We start from the raw sequence: 18,332 nt of genomic DNA, 5'->3' as shown, positions 1-18,332 counted from the left end.
ACACTTACATTAGTCATGTTATTTCATATATGTAAAAGAAGTATGTATGCCCTTGAACGTAACTGTTTTATGTATAATCTCTAAGCATGCTAATTTTCTTAAATGTTGAATTTTTTGAAGATATATGAAGAAGCAGGGGAAGAAACTAGTACCCAAGGACAGATTCCATATAGGTATCTATTAAGATATTAAATATATATCAACAACATAGTACAAACAGTTATCAGTCCCCATTTTGGTTTATAAGGAAGTATTCTCAAGGTTATTGAATAGTTGATATTGTAAAAGAAATAAGTTTAGGATTTATATTTAAACTCTTGGCTCTTGCCACTAACAGAGGGGGCAATATTTGGGAGGAGGGGAGGGAAATGGGAAACGGGGAGCAGGTGGAAATATTAATTAAAAAAGAATTAAAAAAAAGAAAAAAAAACAGTCCCCACCCTACCCCCCCCTTTTTTTTTTTACTTTTTTCTTTTCTTTTTTTTTTTTTATATGAGTGTTTTGCCTTTTACCTCCATCTTTATCTGTTCACCATGTGGGTTCCTCATACTTGCAGAGACCAGAAGAGGACATTGGGTCCCCTAAAACTGGAGTTACAGACAGATTTAAGCTGGCACTGAAGAACTAGGAACAAAACCCAGTTAGTCTAGAAGAAAAAGTGCTTTTAACTGCTAAACTATCTCTCCAGCCTATAACATCCCTCTTAAAAGGAGTTTCTATTATTAGGAGAAGAAAACTGTAGGCTAGTCACAGTTAATGAGATTGACATACATTAACTAGTATGACATTAACTAGAACTTCTAAATAATTTATCATTAAAGTCATAGAGTCAGTAGACTTTACCTGAGTGGTCCTTTTCCTTGTTTATGTAATTTAGTCATTAATCTATGGTGTATCTGAATGAATACTATTAATTCTTTCCAATAAAACTGCTTGTGGACTGCCATTTTCTTCAGTGAGCCACAGACTGAGGACTGTCTGTATCTAAATAGCTTTACTCTAGCTTGTTGTTTCATTATGCATCTCTAGGAAATGAGAATTTTAAAAATATCCTTAATAGTTTATGCTTTGACTTTTATAAAAATACTGAACTTTGAGACACAGGAACTGATGTGATGCTTCTTCATCTGCATTTCATTAATGCAGCACAAGAACATACAGTCTTCCCCAAGTCCTTTCGAAAGTTTCGTATTTCTGAAACTGAATCATTAAATTGCATATTCAACTACGTCCTATAAAACAAAACAAAGGGACCTAGGCATGAGGCTGCAGGTGTAGGCAGGAAGATCAGAAGTTCTTGGTCATCCTCAGTTTCAAGGGCAGCCTAAGGTACCAGAGTTAACTATCTCAAAAACAAAAGGAAAAACTAAAAAGGAAAGGGAAACAAAGTAAAGAAGCAGATGTCCACAGCTACAAGTTCTAAACTCTCAAACTTAGATCCTCCTGTGTTATTTATATGCTCAGTCATGGGTGGCTTTCCAGTCACGAAGCCACACGCCATCCCATTTTCTGAAGGACAGGAAATCTAGATATGCTTACATTTTCTCGGGATGTAATGCTAACACTTTAGTGATTCTTTTAAAGAATAAAAAACTACTGATTTAAAGGGACTGTTTTATTTTTATATACACAGTAGAAACCTCTTGTTTAACATACATTAGGATTACAGTGTGGGACTGGAGAGATGACTCAGCAATTAAAAGCACTGGCTGCTCTTCCAGAGGAAGCACACATAGTGTACTTCATAAGCATTGATACCTCCCTTCTCAGGACAGCTGATGCCCTCATCTGACTTCTGTGGGCACAGCACACATAGACACACATCGGGCAAAACACCCATACACGTAAAATAAGAAAAAAAATCATTTAGAAAAATCTAAAAAAAAAATATTATATAAGCCATATAACCAGAATATATACAGAAGTCTGGTGTCTAATCTAGACCATGCCTTACAGACTCCACGACCATGTGGTTTCTTGTAGTAATGTTCTAGAAACCAACATTTTTGGTCTGTTACCTACCTACCTTTGCAATTTGTTTAGCTGAAAAGTTTTTTTGACATTTTCTCAAATTATTGTTGCCACATACACAAAAGTTAAATGTGCAGGGTTTTTTCTTCTTTTTATTTCATTCTTGCTGTGTAACGGAAGTTTATGTCTCTCGATCAGCATCTCCCCAGACTGTCCTGCCTCACTCTGGTAAACACCATTCTGGTCTAAGTTTCTGCTCTCACTGTTCTGTCTAAGTGTCAGTGTATGGCATATTACATAATGCCCATCACTTCTGTCTGTGCTGCAAATGGCAGGAGTTTCTCCTTCCTTTTAAAGCTAATTAGGATTTTTCTTGTGCATATACACCCTACTTTATCTGCTCTCCATCTGCCCATCTCTAAGATGGCTCCATTTGCTGACTATTCTGAATCATGGTGCAATAATGGAAGTGCAGATATGCTACAGGGTGGGGCTTTCCTTCTTTTAGATACAAACTAGTGGGATTGCTGGACTACATACTTCTGTTTTTTATATTTTGAGGGAGTCACATACTGTTCCATGTAATAACAGTACTAACCCAGTTCCTACCATGAAGTATGCATCGGTTTCACTTCTCTACATTCTTCTCAACTTTCTGTTGCCTTTCTGAAAATAGTTTCTACTCGGAGTTCCTTGAACTTTAAGTGTGCATTTCTCTGATAATTAGTAATATAGGGCACTTTTCATATAACTTTGGTTGTTTGTATGTCTTCTCTCCCCATTTTTTGATTGGATTTTTGCTATTTTCAAAATATTCTTTTAAAAAGTAATTTCTAATATAATTAAGTGAACCTTTGTAGTAAACTTATACTAAAAGTTGTATTTCTCCGAGAACAAATGAAATACTGCTAATTATGTTTTTCATATGTCTAATGCTGTAAAAAGTACAGGGTTTAATTTAAAATGATGAATCACAAAGTCCTTAGGCAGTCTCACAAAGTTCTATGATTCAAAAACCTTGCCTCATACCTTACTTAGGTACACACCGATGTTTATTACTACCCATGCGTGACCTTTATGTTCATTATTCATGATATTAGCATCTTAAATATTCTATAAACTCATTTACTCAAAATAAATTATAAAAGCTTTTATTGTTTGTCATGTGTGTATTTTTTAATTTTATATGCTCTCTATCTTCTTTTTCATTCTAGGCACTTTGTTTAATGGCATTACCGTTTATTCCTGCCTCAAATCTTTTCTTTCCTGTTGGATTTGTTGTTGCCGAGCGAGTACTGTATGTTCCTAGCATGGGCTTCTGTATTTTAGTGGCTCATGGGTGGCAAAAAATTTCAAATAAAAGGTAAATTAAATCCTAGTTCACCTGATGATTATTAAATTTAGAATGAAATACATTAAAATTTAATGTTATTATTTTAGTCTGTATGTAGTTCAGTTTTACAAGCCTTACTTTTAGTCTTTTCTTCTTGGTAACTGTAACTGAAGTTAGAAAAGCTCTTCACCACCTGGTCACTCGGTGTTTCCTGTAGAATTTATATAACAGTCCAAGATGACAAACTGAGTCAGACCCAGGTGAAGACAGTGAGACTGCTGTTGAAACTCAAGCACTTTGATATGCAGTGACTAAGATATGGTCATCCTATTAGAATCATATTGAGTTCTTAGTGTGTATAAAATGGGTTTAGCAAGCATTCATAATTTCCTATCACCATCTTCATTATAAAATAATGTGGGTTTCTATGTTGCTTTAACAGTTAAGGAACAGTATGCTTAGAAACTGGCATAATCATAGGGGTTGTGTTCATTTAGTATATCAATAAAATATACCAAGCAAATTTTTAGTAGTCAAATAATATTAATATGATACTAAATTTTGATTTACAGCTGACTCTCTCTACACCACTCTTAACACCTCTTATGTATTATCTCCTCTTATATCCAGTCAAGACTTTTATTTAAAAATTATTTCCATGGGTTTTATAAACTTTTTCCTTCTAATTATCTCATGTAAGTTCTAGTTCATACTCTTCCTACTATATCTATTCTGAATATTTCCATTTTTTTCTGCATTTTGCATCTAGCCTCTTTTGACAAACATGTACTCAATAGACTTTCTTATTTGGTTTCACAATTTTCATCCATGTCCACCAAATCTTTCTTGTAATTTCTACCAGTGTATCCAGTCATTATCACCACCAGTTTTTAGGACCTACTAAGTGCCAAGGATTATCTATGATAGACATTTAGAATTATTTTCTCTTTAACACGCCTATCCTCCTTTGCATATGTAAAAATTGAAGCTCATACTAGTTACCTGAACTGCCTGAGGTCACACAGCTTATCAACAGCAGTGTTGATTATAATTTACATTGTAACTCTTCCAGTGATAGTATCTGATTCATATTATCTTGTTTTGCGTAAGTGAATCTGTCAAAATGCAAGATACTGAATCGTATTAGAGATCCAAAGACAGACACTCAGAATATTAACTAAGTTAGATAATAGAGATTGAAGTAACCATCCTGTTGTAAGTGAATTATTAGATGTTAACAGCCAAGAGTTTGGGGATCTGTGTCTGTTTTGTAGGTTTTCCTCTGTTTTTTAATAGACAGTTCTGACCTAAAAGTGTAAATAAAAATATTCAGAGAATAGAAAAGCAATATATTAGCAAAAAATTGCATTTGTTCCATATGTGTGTAGACTTTAAACTCTTGCAGAGTCACTAAATATTGTTTAAAATATATGAGAAAGTTGTGTAGGTTCTATACAAATGTTTGCCTCAGACTTTGCTGTCATGTGGGAATTTTATAGTAGATCTTCAAGACCCAAAGAATGTATAAAATCTAGTGAAGACTCAATTGGAAGCCCATATTCATAACATTTAATTTGGGAGTGTTGTACTCTCTAACTGTTGAAGTTGGAAATATCTAGCATGTTTGTTGCCTCTTCTAAGATGTAAAATGCCTTTGGTGATGATGACAGTATTTTTTCTTCTTATATCTTTTGAACAGTGTATTGAAAAAGCTCTCTTGGATTTGTTTGTCTATGGTGATATTAACCCATGCCTTGAAAACACTCCATAGGAATTGGGACTGGGAGTCTGAATATACATTGTTTATGTCAGCATTAAAGGTAAAGTATTATTATTCAGATGACAGGAACATATGTCTTTGAAACCGATTTTTTACTATATTTTTAGGCAGACAATTAATTCCACTTTAGCCAAGAAGCAATAAATTGTTCTTATATAGTACATACCATAACCAGCTCCCTAGCTGCTATTTAATTATATGTTTAAAGAATATATAAATAGTTCTAGGAATGGTATACAAAATTCATGTGAAGGTCACATGATAAAATTTTTAAAAATAGAGCCAGGTGGGGTGGTGCACGCCTTTCATTCCAGAACTCAGGGGTCAGAGGCAGGTGGATCTTTGTGAGTTCAAGGCCAACCTGGTCTACAGAGCGAGTTTTAGGACAGGCTCCAAAGCTACACAGAAACCCTATCTCAAAGATCAAAAACAAAACAAAATTAAAATATAAAACCATATCTTCTTAGTTCATGGGTGCACAGTTTTTACCATTTAATACCTTAATAGCAAGATAAGTATAAGATATGACAGTTGACTGTGGTTTCTGTCTGGCCAAGTCACAGAGCTGTTCAGTCCCAAAGAAACACACAGAGTCAGGAATATGAGTTTAGAGATTTGGAAAGGATAAAAGAGATGAGCTTGGGAGCGGATTTTATTTTTAAATAAAATTCTGTCTACCAGCTCCGTTCCCAATAGTGCTGAGCCAGTGGTACTCCTTCACACAGTAGGCTGGCACTTTTGTTATGTGTTTCACCTCACTGAATTAATAATGCATTCATTATAGAACTCATTATTTTACATACCATTAGCAACAAAGTCACTAATTAACTCTGAGATGTCATATGATGTGGGACAATGGTCTGGTACCCTGTAAAGATTTGTCACTTGTATTGAGTTTTTGGCTTCATTCTAGTAGCTGTTGCACAAAATATAAAAACCCAGAGGCAGATATTGTGGTTCAAGCTGAAGATCAGAAAAGCAAAATGGCCAGCCACTTGCTCTTACATCTACCTCAGACTGAAATGGGCAATCCTGCCTCCACTAATCTTCAGAATGAGACTACGCCTGAGACATGTCTCTTCCCATCTTATATTCCTCTCTAGTGATTAAAGGCGTGACCACCACCGCCCGGCCTCAATGGCTGACTAGTGTGGCTGCTGGGATTAAAGGTGTGTGCCACCACTGCCTGGCCTGTATGGCTGACTAGTGTGGCTGCTGGGATTAAAGGTGTGTGCCACCACTGCCTAGCCTATATGGCAAACTAGTGTAGCTGTTGGGATTAAAGGTGTGTGTCAGTGCCACCACTGCCTGGCCTATATGGCTAACTAGTGTGGCTGTTTTGACCTGTGATCTTCAGGGAGGCTTTGTTTATTAAAACACAAATAACATACCACTATGATTAGCCTATGAGATATCTTTAAATACCATGTACCTAAGATTAGATGATTCTTCTTGTACCATGCAGTTTTACTTTCCTCCTAGCTGTGTAGGTAATTGAAGCATCATTACCATGCTATTAATCCATAAATTTTGTATATTAATGTTATCCATAATTACTATGAATTTTGCTTGCCTTTACTCTCAGAACATTGAATAAAGCCTACATTGCAGCCACTGCACTGCTCCTTTGGCTATGTATCATGTTCTACCCATGTGAACTCTAAGCACACACATGGATCTCACAAGTTTCATCTTAGCATTTCTGTTTCCATAGTAAACTATGTAAATAGTTTTAAATATGTCCGGTCTAAAAACTGTCCATTCTAAAGTATATCCTTATATTCTAGTGCCTTCTCTCCTCAACATAATACAAATACTACTGCAGTGTTTGTTTTGAAACAAGATTATGCTCTAGCCAAATAAAACTTGAAGAACATTTCTAATACATAAACGAAGTCAAACTGCTGTGGTTTTATAATATGTTAGAGGACAGGGAAGTCTTTTGTCTCATTTCTAGGAGTATTTCCATAAAACATTCCTTTCCTAATAGTTAACTGAACAAATGTCTATGAACTGGAGTGTTTTAGATTTTTGGTGGTGGTGTTATTTTTCTGATTATAACTCATTCTGTTTCACGTGTGTTTAAGGTGAATAAAAACAATGCCAAATTATGGAATAATGTGGGTCATGCTCTGGAAAATGAGAAAAACTTTGAGAGAGCCTTGAAATACTTCTTGCAGGCTACCCATGTTCAGCCAGGTAAACAGTGTTCGTTAATAAATTGCGGAATAGCTTATTTTCTAAGGCTGTATTAAAATCGTAGTTGTTAGATGGCACCAATATATACATTACATGCAGAGAGATGTGCAGTTGATTAAGCTGAGTTCAAGGGAGTAGAAGAAGAATTATGAAGACAGCGTAGGAAGAGAAAATTAAAGGGTGTTGCAGATTAAAAGCTGTGGTGCTAGGCAAAAAGAAGATGACAGAACGACAGCTTCATTTCGTGGAAAAGCAAGGCAGATGTCCAGTGTATTCAGGGCAGTTGAGAAAAGAACTGATGCAGCTGGGTAAAGAGTGGGGGATAGCCTGAAACCGCCTTCTGTGTGCTTCTGTTTCCACAGTGAAAAAGTAAAATCTCCAGTAGACAGGGAAGGAAAGGACTGTTTGAGATGTATGAAAGGGGAGAATGCAAACTGATTGTGTAGATGGTGCTTCACACACTACAGGGTGCATTTAAATCTAGACACCTTATTCTAGTGATATTCTGGTGCAGATTTATATGTACCTGAAAAGTGTACATTTCCACATGAAGCAGAGCCAGGCAGCTAGAAAAACATTAATTGCCAAACAGCATTAGCACCCTGCTTGAGATTAGTAATAACTGAAAATTAAATCTGTTGATGTAGTTAAATGGTTTTCTTCTCTTTCCAGCTAAGGTGATGATCTATCTTGTAGGCATGAATTACTTCATTACTAAGGCTTAGAATTCTTTTCCATGTGCTTTACTAAGGAAGAAAGGCTAAGGGATTGATGTTTATAATCTAAATTGATTCTAAAGGGATGGGAGGAAAGTGACAAGATCAAACATACCTGAAGAAATGTTGCTATCTGAATAGCATATATCTGGAACCGCAGTAATTTTCAGAAGAATACTACTGACATGTCAAGTATGCAGAATTATTTTACCATATGTTATATCCAACTACCAATACCACCAGATAGCATCATTTCATCCCATTCAAAGATACACAGAATGATGCTCACATACTAACCATGAATGGGTCAGTGGCACTGCCTCTTGGCACTGCCTCATTTTTCCATGTTTCGTAAAATTGTGTCTTTTCCCTTCTGTCTTCTACCATAATGCAATTCTATTATGTACTCTACTTGTCTTTTATAACCTGCTTCCTATGGCCTCTTTTCCAAACATCTTCCTTCTAGCTAAGCAAAAGCACTTAATTGTAGACCCCTTAATTTTCTTTCGTATATTTCCTGCAAGATACCTACACATACTTACTTCATTCTTAGTATGTTTGAAATACTGGTTTATTGAAGATAGGGAGCTTCCTTTTAGCAACATAAGCATCTAATTCATGTTTTACACTGGGATCATTTTATTGTCCTGTACACAAGCAAAATGCATTAAATGTAGTAATTATAATTCAGTTATTTTTGAAGTCTTAGATTTTTATTCCCGAATTTTTATCTTCTTTGCTGCATTGCATGTTGGTGCACACGAGCTGTGGCAGTCACACAACAGCCAGCAGAGTCAGTTCTCTCCTTCAGACTTGCTCAAGGGAAAGAGTGCAGGCTGCCAGGCCTGCTAGGTGCCTTTACAAATGAGCCATCTTGCCAGCTCAAGTTATCACTTTTCTAACAAACACTTAAGGTTGTAGCCTCCTCACTTTTGTCTTTCTCACTTCTGTGTTGGAGTAGTGATTTCTGTTTCATTATCTTTGTAACCACTAAATCAAGTGCGTGTGTGAGATTTTTTTCTTATGTGGGTGGTGTACTGTATCACAGATGTTGCAGGGATAAGCACTCAGTCTTAAGTAACTCCCCTTTCGCTTTTCACTATTTCTATTGTAAGCTTACATCCTATATAGCTCGAATATGTCTTCACCATCAATATGTTCTAAAATAGGTTTAATAAGCCATAGGCTAGGATGATAGATGATCAACATCATTATAGTTTCTTTTTGAATAAGCACACAGACTTCAAAACACTGAATACAAACAACATTTATGACTTTTTCTTTTTTTGTCTTCTTCCTATGTGACTGTGGTCATAGTCACTTAGCAGGTAGAATAATGTTATCTTATGACATTACTAGATACTACCAAAAGTAACAGAATGACTAAGGCCAGCTAAAAGAGGCAATTGTTTGGTGGTTAAAAGCTTAGACTCTGAAACAAGTTATGGTACCATGGGCCTAAAATGTCAGCACTTAGGAGACTGGGTAACAGAAAGATCAAGAACTTGAGGCTATAAGGCCAGGAGAGGCCTCAGCAGGTGAAGGCACTTGTGAAATATATATATTTACAAATGCGGATAGACTGAGCTACGTTTTAAAAAAAAAATGCTTAGAACCTGATATCAAATAAACCTTATATAAAAATGAGTTCAATCACAAATTTTCTACATACTACATTTTGAAAAGTAATGAAGTCTCTTTTTGTATAGTATATGGGTAAATACTCATTTTAGTTATTTGTTATATACAATATTCTGTCTGTGTGTATGCCTGCAGGTCAGAAGAGGTCAGTAGACCTCATTACAGATGGTTGTGAGCCACCATGTGGTTGCTGGGAATTGAACTCAGGACCTTTGGAAGAGCAGGCAATGCTCTTAACCTCTGAGCCATCTCTCCAGCCTGTAAATACTCATTTTAATAACCTTAGGCCAGTGTCTAGCCCTTGATAATATACTAGGTAAATGTAAGCTATATGAACAAATACATTGTTTTCAATGCAACCAGGAAATGAGAAGATAATTTACAAGAGTAGGGTACAGTGACTTTTCCTGCTTCCATTGCTGGATTGAATACTTGAATAGAAAGAAACTTGATAATTGCATTGAGCCTTTGGGTAGAGTACTCATAAGACAGTTTACAGCAGAAGAGGCTGATCACCTCATGAGAACCAGAGAGCAAAGAGAGGAACAGGAAAGGATTCCCTTCATGGCATACCTGCACTGACCTAATTTCTTCCACTAGTTATCTCTTAAATGTTCCACTACTTTCAAGAGCACAAAGCCTGTATAAATGACCTTTGACTCACAGTACAGAACCAGTTTACGCCAAGTAGGAAGGCTAAAAGGAGAACAGGGTTCTGTGAGTTTAATTTTTAGGGCCCTCAGTTGCTTTGATTAGCCAACTCAAAATATACCAAAGATACATATTTATTGTAAGGTATAAAAGATACGTAAAAAATACATATAAATACACAACAAAAATATTTGTGAGTATTCATGTGTTTTTAAATACTTAAAATTTATAGTTAAAATATAAAACATAAAAGCCATAGAAATTAGAATTAATAACTAGAGAATGGTTCTTGAGGAATTAAAATTCTTTGTAAGTATAAATCATTGAAGGTAATTTTGAGGAGTGCTGGCTGCCAAAAAAGAAACAAAAAAAAACATTTCTTTAGAAATTTAAGTTTTCATGTTTTTATGTATTTGTATTCATAAGACCATTGCCACCAAGGTAATGGAAATATCCATCAGTCTCCCAAATCTTTCTATCCTTTTATAATATTTTCTAACAAATAAAACAGAATTGCTTTTAATTGTTATCTATTTCTTTGTTTTTTCTCAAATTGTATATGGACAAAATCATCCTCTATAGACCTATTTTTCTCAGTATATCTTGCTGTAATTTTGATACTCATCAATGTTCATAAATTTTAAAAAATATTTTTGTTTGGCTAAGTAGCACTTCTTCATGTGGCTATTACGACTTTGTCCGTTCATTTATATATTCACAGATTGTTGGATTATTTGCACTTCAGGACAGAAGCAAAATTGTTAGGAACATCCAGTTCTCAAAACTTACTCCTGGCAGTTTTTATAGAGTACACTCAGTTGAAACATAATGAACATCACATAGCAAGATCTTAGGACTGTTGCTCTCCTCCTAGGGGAATGCCCAAGGTATATATGCTTGGCCCCTATGTGTCCTGGGAGTTGCACTCAGAAAACTACTGTTCCACAATTGCAAAATCATCGGTATTGCAGGCAAGTAGCAATCATAATTGAAACCGTCTCATGTCTGTTAGATATTGGTGTTGAGTAAAAACTGTTTGATTGAAGGTCTCCCTTCTCTTCATCTTTATTCAAAACCTTTGAAATAATTATTAGGCTAATGTCTTTCTTAAACTATTTTGTAATTAGTCCTCATCTTTCTTGAAGATGCATATTTATTTGTCCTCTAAATAAATTTACTATTCATTTTATTTTCCATATCAGAAAATGAGATAGAAATTCTTGACATTCTGGTATTAGCATAACATTATAAATTTTCTTTAATTCTCATGTATCATCATTTTAAAAAGAACAACTATAACATCTTTTATCAACCTACCAACCTAACATTCCACTCTGATCACATGCACAAAATTTTCTTTTAATTACAAGTCTTTTCATTTCTTAGCTGTAATTCTAACATGGTGCACATGTGTTAATTATAATTAAACCCACGTCCTAATTATAGGAATTACCAAGATCATTTTCACTTATAGAGTTGAGCTGTATTTTCTCAAAATTGTGAGATTAAGGAAATAAAAACGTTTGTGGTATACTGTAGTAGAATGTAGTGAGGAAAGTTCCATGTCTTTATCTCTCTTCCTTAACCCTCAAAGATGTGGTCGAAGTTTCCCGAGTTTCATGGGCTCTGTGTCCTTGCAGTGCTCTGAGTCATTCTGTAGTGTTGTTCCCTGAGTGCTGTCGGTTGGGAGTTCTACAGGTTGTTTCAGAACTTCAGAAAGAGCAGGGCCAGTCTGCTTGCCCATTCTCTTGCTTGCTGCTGACATCCTACCTTCTCAACAGCTGTAATGAAACTGCCTAGTATATTTGTCAATAAATGCTTTGTTTTGTTTTGTTCTGTTTTAGATGATATTGGTGCCCACATGAATGTAGGAAGAACTTACAAAAATTTGAACAGAACTAGAGAAGCAGAAGAATCTTATATGTTGGCTAAGTCACTAATGCCTCAAGTAAGTTACCTTATTTACTGCATCATGTCCATAGGACTAAGAATTACCTATTCTTAAGTACTTAATTCATTGATATTAAACTATAGTATATCTCTCGGTCTTCTGTTCCTCACTAGTCATAATTTCTTGCTCCATTGATTTTTGTTAAAATGCTTTGTATAGTTACATGTAAATGCTGAGTCTTAGAACATAAATATCTGATGCTGATTATAAATTGCCATAGTTGACCAAATGAAGAGAATTGTATTTGTGTACTCTAAACAGTGAGTTCAGAATTGCTCCTGTCGGAGAAATTAAAACAAGTGGTAAAACAGCAGCTACTCCGGCTGGAGAGATGACTGAGAGGTTAAGAGAACTGACTGCTGTTCCGGAGGTCCTGAGTTCAATTCCCAGCAACCACATGATGGCTCACACCTTTCTATAATGAGATCTGGTGCCCAGAACACTATATACATAATAAATAAAAAAATTAAAAAAAAAAACCCAAAAAACAGCAGCTACTCCCGCCTCCGCTGCTTTGTTGTGCTAACCAGTTGTTGCAGGTATGGATGGCTGTAAGGTCATTGGACATATGGTACAAAAGATCCATATTTATATCATATATAATACTGAAATTTCAGTTAGAGCATTTTACCTTTTAACTTTACAAAACAAGTGAGGTTTTGGCATGACTGAAATAAAGCTAGCAGCCCTATTGTTGCAGCCAAGAAATAACTTTCTTGATAGCACTAGAGCTAACAGAGCTGGACAGAAATGGGTTTTATCTTGTGTTGGAGAATACGAGACTCTGACCTGCTAAAAGTCTGATTTATCTGACTTAATACAAGAGAAGTGTAAGCAGAAAGCCAGGAAAATTCATAGCTGGCACAAATGAAAACAATGTAAGTCTTTCAGTGTCAAAAAATGTATTTATATTTTCAGGTACTGCTAAGTGCTTGCTTCCCTTTGGGTTTTTTGGTTGATGTTGTTGCTTTGTTTTGTTTTGTTTTTGATGGGCTCTCTGTGTAGACAAGCTGGCCTCTAACTCCCAGAAATCCATTTGCCTCTCTAGTGCTGGGATTAAAGGCATGTGCAACCATGCCCTGCTTGCTTTTTATATTTTTATGATTTGTTTTGTTATATAGTATAACTATCAGCCCAACCTTAGGTTCTGTGTTATTTGAAGTGAGCCAGTAGGAAAACTTACTTGTTATTTTTAGTTGCAACTGTACTATCAAACATGCAAACATGTTTTTCTCTTAAACAGATTATCCCTGGTAAAAAATATGCAGCCAGAATTGCCCCAAATCACCTAAATGTGTATATCAATCTGGCCAACCTCATCCGAGCAAATGAGTCCCGCCTGGAGGAGGCAGATCAGCTCTATCGACAGGCAATAAGCATGAGGCCAGACTTCAAGCAGGCTTACATTAGCAGGTATCATAGTTTACTTTAGCATCACCACTGTAAAAGCTAAGTTATATCTGTCTACATGTATGTTTCAACAAAATTACCAGTCAAACTTAAGTAATTTGAAATTGACAAGGGAATCATTACACTAGCTAAAGGAGTTCTAGAATTAGCTACTTATTAGATCCATTTGTGTCTTGTAAACATTATCGGTCAGTCTCAATCAGTCTGTCTCTGTCACCTTAACCACAAAGCAGACTTCTTGGTTGACAGTAAAGGAAAAAACTGATATCATGTTAATATTTTTGTATATTATCTTATAAATGTTATTACCTTTATACTTAAGAGACATTGTGTGTTAAACTTTGTTTTATATACTAACCATGAAGATCATCCTAATATATAGCATTGTTTCTCTGAGGAAAGTATATTCTGAATTTAACTTTTTGAGGTTAAAAGATTAAAATCAATTCGTAAACTGGAATTTTTTTTTTCCATAGCCAGTCCTCAATTTATTCCATAAAGACCCTCAGTGATCTCTGCATAAAAATAACACCTTGGTCTCGTGCCCAGAAGTTGCTGTATTCATCTTAATGAAAATAACCTCACAAATTTTAAGCAAAATGACTTTTTTAAGTTCTCTAACTCAAAATGGAACCATACTAGAAAGACTATAACCTGGCCAATTCTAGTGTGTTCCTGAAAGTGACCTGCAGGTGGCATAAGTACTCTCCAAACCATTTGGAAATTCTTTTTTTAAAAAAAAATAGTCATTTAGAAGTATAATTTGAAGGAGACTAAGTTAATATACGAAGAGAGGTTTCTAAGACTTAGATTTAAAGACCCAAAATTCCCAGTAACAGCCATATTTTTTGAGGTGTTCCAGGATCTTCTGATTGACAATCTGCCACTGTAGCTAGCTGCTATGTTGTTGTGCAATTAGTTTTCTCCCTTCTATGATTCATTTTTAAATACATTTTCTGTCACCCTGCCTTGATTACTTCTCTACAGTTGTCATCCACAGTCAGATATGCACTTTTTTATATAGCATTAAATATATAAGATTTGATACTAGTTTCACAAAGTCATTTTTAACAGAGACTTTTTAAGAATATAAGATAAAAGAAAATAAAGCCATTGTGTGGGAAGGCTTAAATCTAGTACAAAGTGGTATTTATGAAGTGGCCTAGTAAAACTGTAAGCAAACCTTGTCTGTTTACTTACCACAGGGGAGAGCTGCTTTTAAAAATGAATAAACCTCTCAAAGCAAAAGAGGCATACCTTAAAGCATTAGAGCTGGACAGAAACAATGCAGATCTCTGGTACAACTTGGCAATTGTTTATATTGAACTTAAAGAACCAAATGAAGCTCTGAAGAACTTTAATCGGGCTTTGGAACTAAATCCCAAACATAAACTAGCATTATTCAATTCTGCTATTTTAATGCAGGAATCGGGTAAGTTTCCTGAAACTATGTCTATAGTTAGTCAATTAGAATATAGCAAAAGCCATAACAAACATTTTCAGAAAGGCAAATCATAATAAAATTGTGTACATCAGACAACTTATAGTGATATTGAAAGTCCTTGACATAAAGTCCTTCCAAGTGACACAAACAGTGTATGTGACAGTATTCCTTGCTCATTTTTCTAGAGGGTGTTAAAACTTTTCATATACTCTAGCAACTAGCACCTAACTCGTGTACAATATTATTTTATTTATATAATCATAATAAAACTTCTTGTATAGTAAGTATAATGTCCAAATAGTGCAGCAGTTGTGAGGGGGTGGTTTGTGACCATATTCGAGCATCCCAGGACGTTATCATAGATATTTAATCTCATGTTAGTTTACTCTGACATTCAAGAAAGTTCTTTGTGTATCTTTATGTTAGAGTTTCTGTTGCTGTGAAGAGACATCATGACCACAGAAACTTTTATAAAGCAAAACATTTAATTTGTGTAGTTACAGTTTCAGAGGTTTAATCCATTATCATCATGACAGGAAACATGGTGCAAGCAGGCAGGCATGGTCCTAGAGAAGGAGCTGAGAGTTCTGCATCTTGAAGTAAACTGTGACACTGGATGTAACTTAAACATAGGAGATCTCAAAGCCCACTTCCTCCAACACAGTCACAACTACCCTAACAAGGCCAAACTTCCTAATAGTGCGGCTCCCTTTAGGGGTCATTTTCTTTCAAACACAATTTGTATATATATTTAGTTTGTTTTTTGAATGTTATTGTAATTTCTTGTATTTCCTCTAATTTAGTAAACTTAGATCAATCACAATAGATCTGTCTTTGAACCATATTTTATCTAAGGATATTTTTCTTTATAAGATAGCATAAATGATTTATAATAATAATTTTTATGTTGAAAATCTCTCCTTTATATATTCTATGTATGTGTTGAATTTTTTTTTCAAACTTTTGCAGAAGTGAAAGAAACATAAAATTAGAACTTTTTGTAACTTAAATGGACTTTGATGTCCCAATCTTCTATTTGGTAAGCTAGAGAATTAGGCCAGAAGGACTTAGTCAGTACTCAGAATTAATATAGCTAATAGACAGTAACTCGTCTAAGAGCTGATCCTATTGATTTATTTTCAGATTTTCTTTATTAATCATTCAGTCAATTAAAAGAATATAAGGAAGTCTTTATGTTTGATATTTAATAAGTACAAATTTGAAAACAAGTATTTTAGAATCTTAATAATTATGAAAGTCATTCATTATCCAACACAAGCCCTCATCTAAATGTATGAACATGAAGAACATTAAAAACTTATTTCAGTGTTTGTTTTTCAAAACCTCATAGTTTTATACTAAATAGTGTATTTTTACTATGAAACTTTGTAAATTTTTTTAGCTAACATACCAGGAATTCTGACTAGGATATTTATAGTTATAACACTTGCTGAACTTTTTATATAGTTCATGTGTGTCCTATAATTTCATAGAAAATTCAGTAAATTAACCAAGAGAAATTAAAGAACTTGTTTGATGTATAAACTCAAAATATTGGCAGAATTGTGCTTGAATACACATCTTTGGAAATTCTGTGTCTTAAACTCTCATCTATTCTTCCTCTCTAATGTTCTGTTAGATTCCAAACTAAGGAAATTTCTTCTCTTGGCTTCCAAAGTGCTGATTGGCAAAGAAACAAATCTATCATTTGAGTGTTTCAAGCTCATTGTCTTTCCTATAAAGAAAGATGTATTGGATTTCTACTTTTTTATTTAGATACAGAAATAAGTTGCTTTGTTGTTATATTTTGTAATAGTGAAATATAACAAAACACCTGAAAATGATTCATTCATTGATACTTACCTCTTTTAAATAAAATGACTTTCAGGTGAAGTTAAACTGAGACCTGAAGCTAGAAAACGGCTCCTAAACTACATAAACGAAGAGCCACAAGATGCCAATGGCTATTTCAATTTGGGCATGCTTGCCATGGATGACAAAAAGGATTCTGAAGCTGAGATTTGGATGAAGAAAGCCATCAAATTACAACCTGACTTTAGAAGTGCTCTGTTTAACCTGGCTCTCCTGTATTCGCAGACTGCTAAGGAGTTAAAGGCATTGCCAATTTTAGAAGAGCTGCTCAGGTATTACCCTGACCATACCAAGGGTCTCATTTTAAAAGGAGATATTCTAATGAATCAAAAGAAGGACATACCTGGAGCCAAAAAGTGTTTTGAAAAGATACTGGAAATGGATCCAAGCAACGTGCAAGGAAAGCACAACCTGTGTGTCGTGTACTTTGAAGAGAAGGACTTACTGAAAGCTGAAAGATGCCTGGTGGAAACATTGGCATTAGCGCCTCATGAGGAGTATATTCAACGCCATTTGAGTATAGTTAGGGATAAAATTTCTTCTTCTGGTATTGTGGAGCAGCCAGTGTCCCCAGTAGATATGACTTCAGGTACAGAAGAAAAAGATGAAATTCTTTCTGAGAATGTAAAAGAAATCAAAAGTGAACCCAGTTCGGCACAACTCATAAAAACAAGTGATCATAAAAACTCGAAATCCAACAAGCAATCAACAAAAAGTGCAGACAAAGAGCCCCCCCATAAAACAACAAAAGACATCAAAGAAATTGAGAAGAAAAGAGTTGCTGCTTTGAAAAGGCTAGAAGAGATTGAACGCATTTTAAATGGAGAATAATGCATATACAATGCTATCAAAGACTTTCATTCTGTATCATGTGTTTGCTAGTACTGGAAACCGAAAAATAAGAATATATACTGTATAAGATCCTCCTTATAGGATCAAAACAAGATTTTCCTTGAAGACCTATCTGCCCCAGGATACATGTTTTAGAAGATATGGCACAGATTTGCTGACTCTAGTAGAAATCTTAAATTCCAGGTGAAAAACTTGAAACTTTTATTATAGAAAGAAAAGGGTGTGGGATTTTTTTGAGGTGGGGGATGGGGGGTGGGCATGGGCTGGCAGGTCCATCTACCAATCTGAATTGAAATAATATGGGATGTCACAGATGAACCCTTGGAGACGAATCCAGTATATACTGCATTTTGTGAATTCCCATTTATGAGCTCTCCTATAATTTTTTCTTTACCTCTTGGATCCAGTAATGGATTGATATTCATTGAAGACATTATTTTTTTCTTCAGTAGTTTTTCTCTTAACCCAAGGGACATTGTACTACAAGTGCATACTGTTTATGTGTTTTTTAA

The 18,332-nt window shown here is 35.0% G+C and overlaps 1 protein-coding gene across 3 annotated transcripts in view; it reads left to right on the top strand.

Annotated features, from left to right (window-relative positions):
- The window catches only part of Tmtc3 (transmembrane O-mannosyltransferase targeting cadherins 3), a 35,599-nt gene extending 17,559 nt beyond the window's left edge, over nt 1–18,040 (top strand). For all 3 annotated transcript variants that reach the window (XM_057758012.1, XM_057758011.1, XM_057758010.1), the window contains 7 exons: nt 3,186–3,334; nt 5,004–5,124; nt 7,172–7,283; nt 12,136–12,239; nt 13,486–13,655; nt 14,858–15,084; nt 16,985–18,040. In XM_057758012.1, the coding sequence (XP_057613995.1) occupies nt 3,186–3,334; nt 5,004–5,124; nt 7,172–7,283; nt 12,136–12,239; nt 13,486–13,655; nt 14,858–15,084; nt 16,985–17,799 (1,698 nt within the window). In that variant the 3' untranslated portion in view covers nt 17,800–18,040. The remainder of the gene's footprint in view (nt 1–3,185; nt 3,335–5,003; nt 5,125–7,171; nt 7,284–12,135; nt 12,240–13,485; nt 13,656–14,857; nt 15,085–16,984) is intronic.
- The last annotated feature ends 292 nt before the right edge of the window (nt 18,041–18,332 follow it).

This window comes from Chionomys nivalis, chromosome 25 (assembly GCF_950005125.1).
Source record: "Chionomys nivalis chromosome 25, mChiNiv1.1, whole genome shotgun sequence".
In the NCBI taxonomy this organism is placed as follows: Eukaryota; Metazoa; Chordata; class Mammalia; order Rodentia; family Cricetidae; genus Chionomys; species Chionomys nivalis.
The sequence above is the reverse complement of the archived record's forward strand: the minus strand, read 5'-3'. Positions and strand labels throughout refer to the sequence as shown.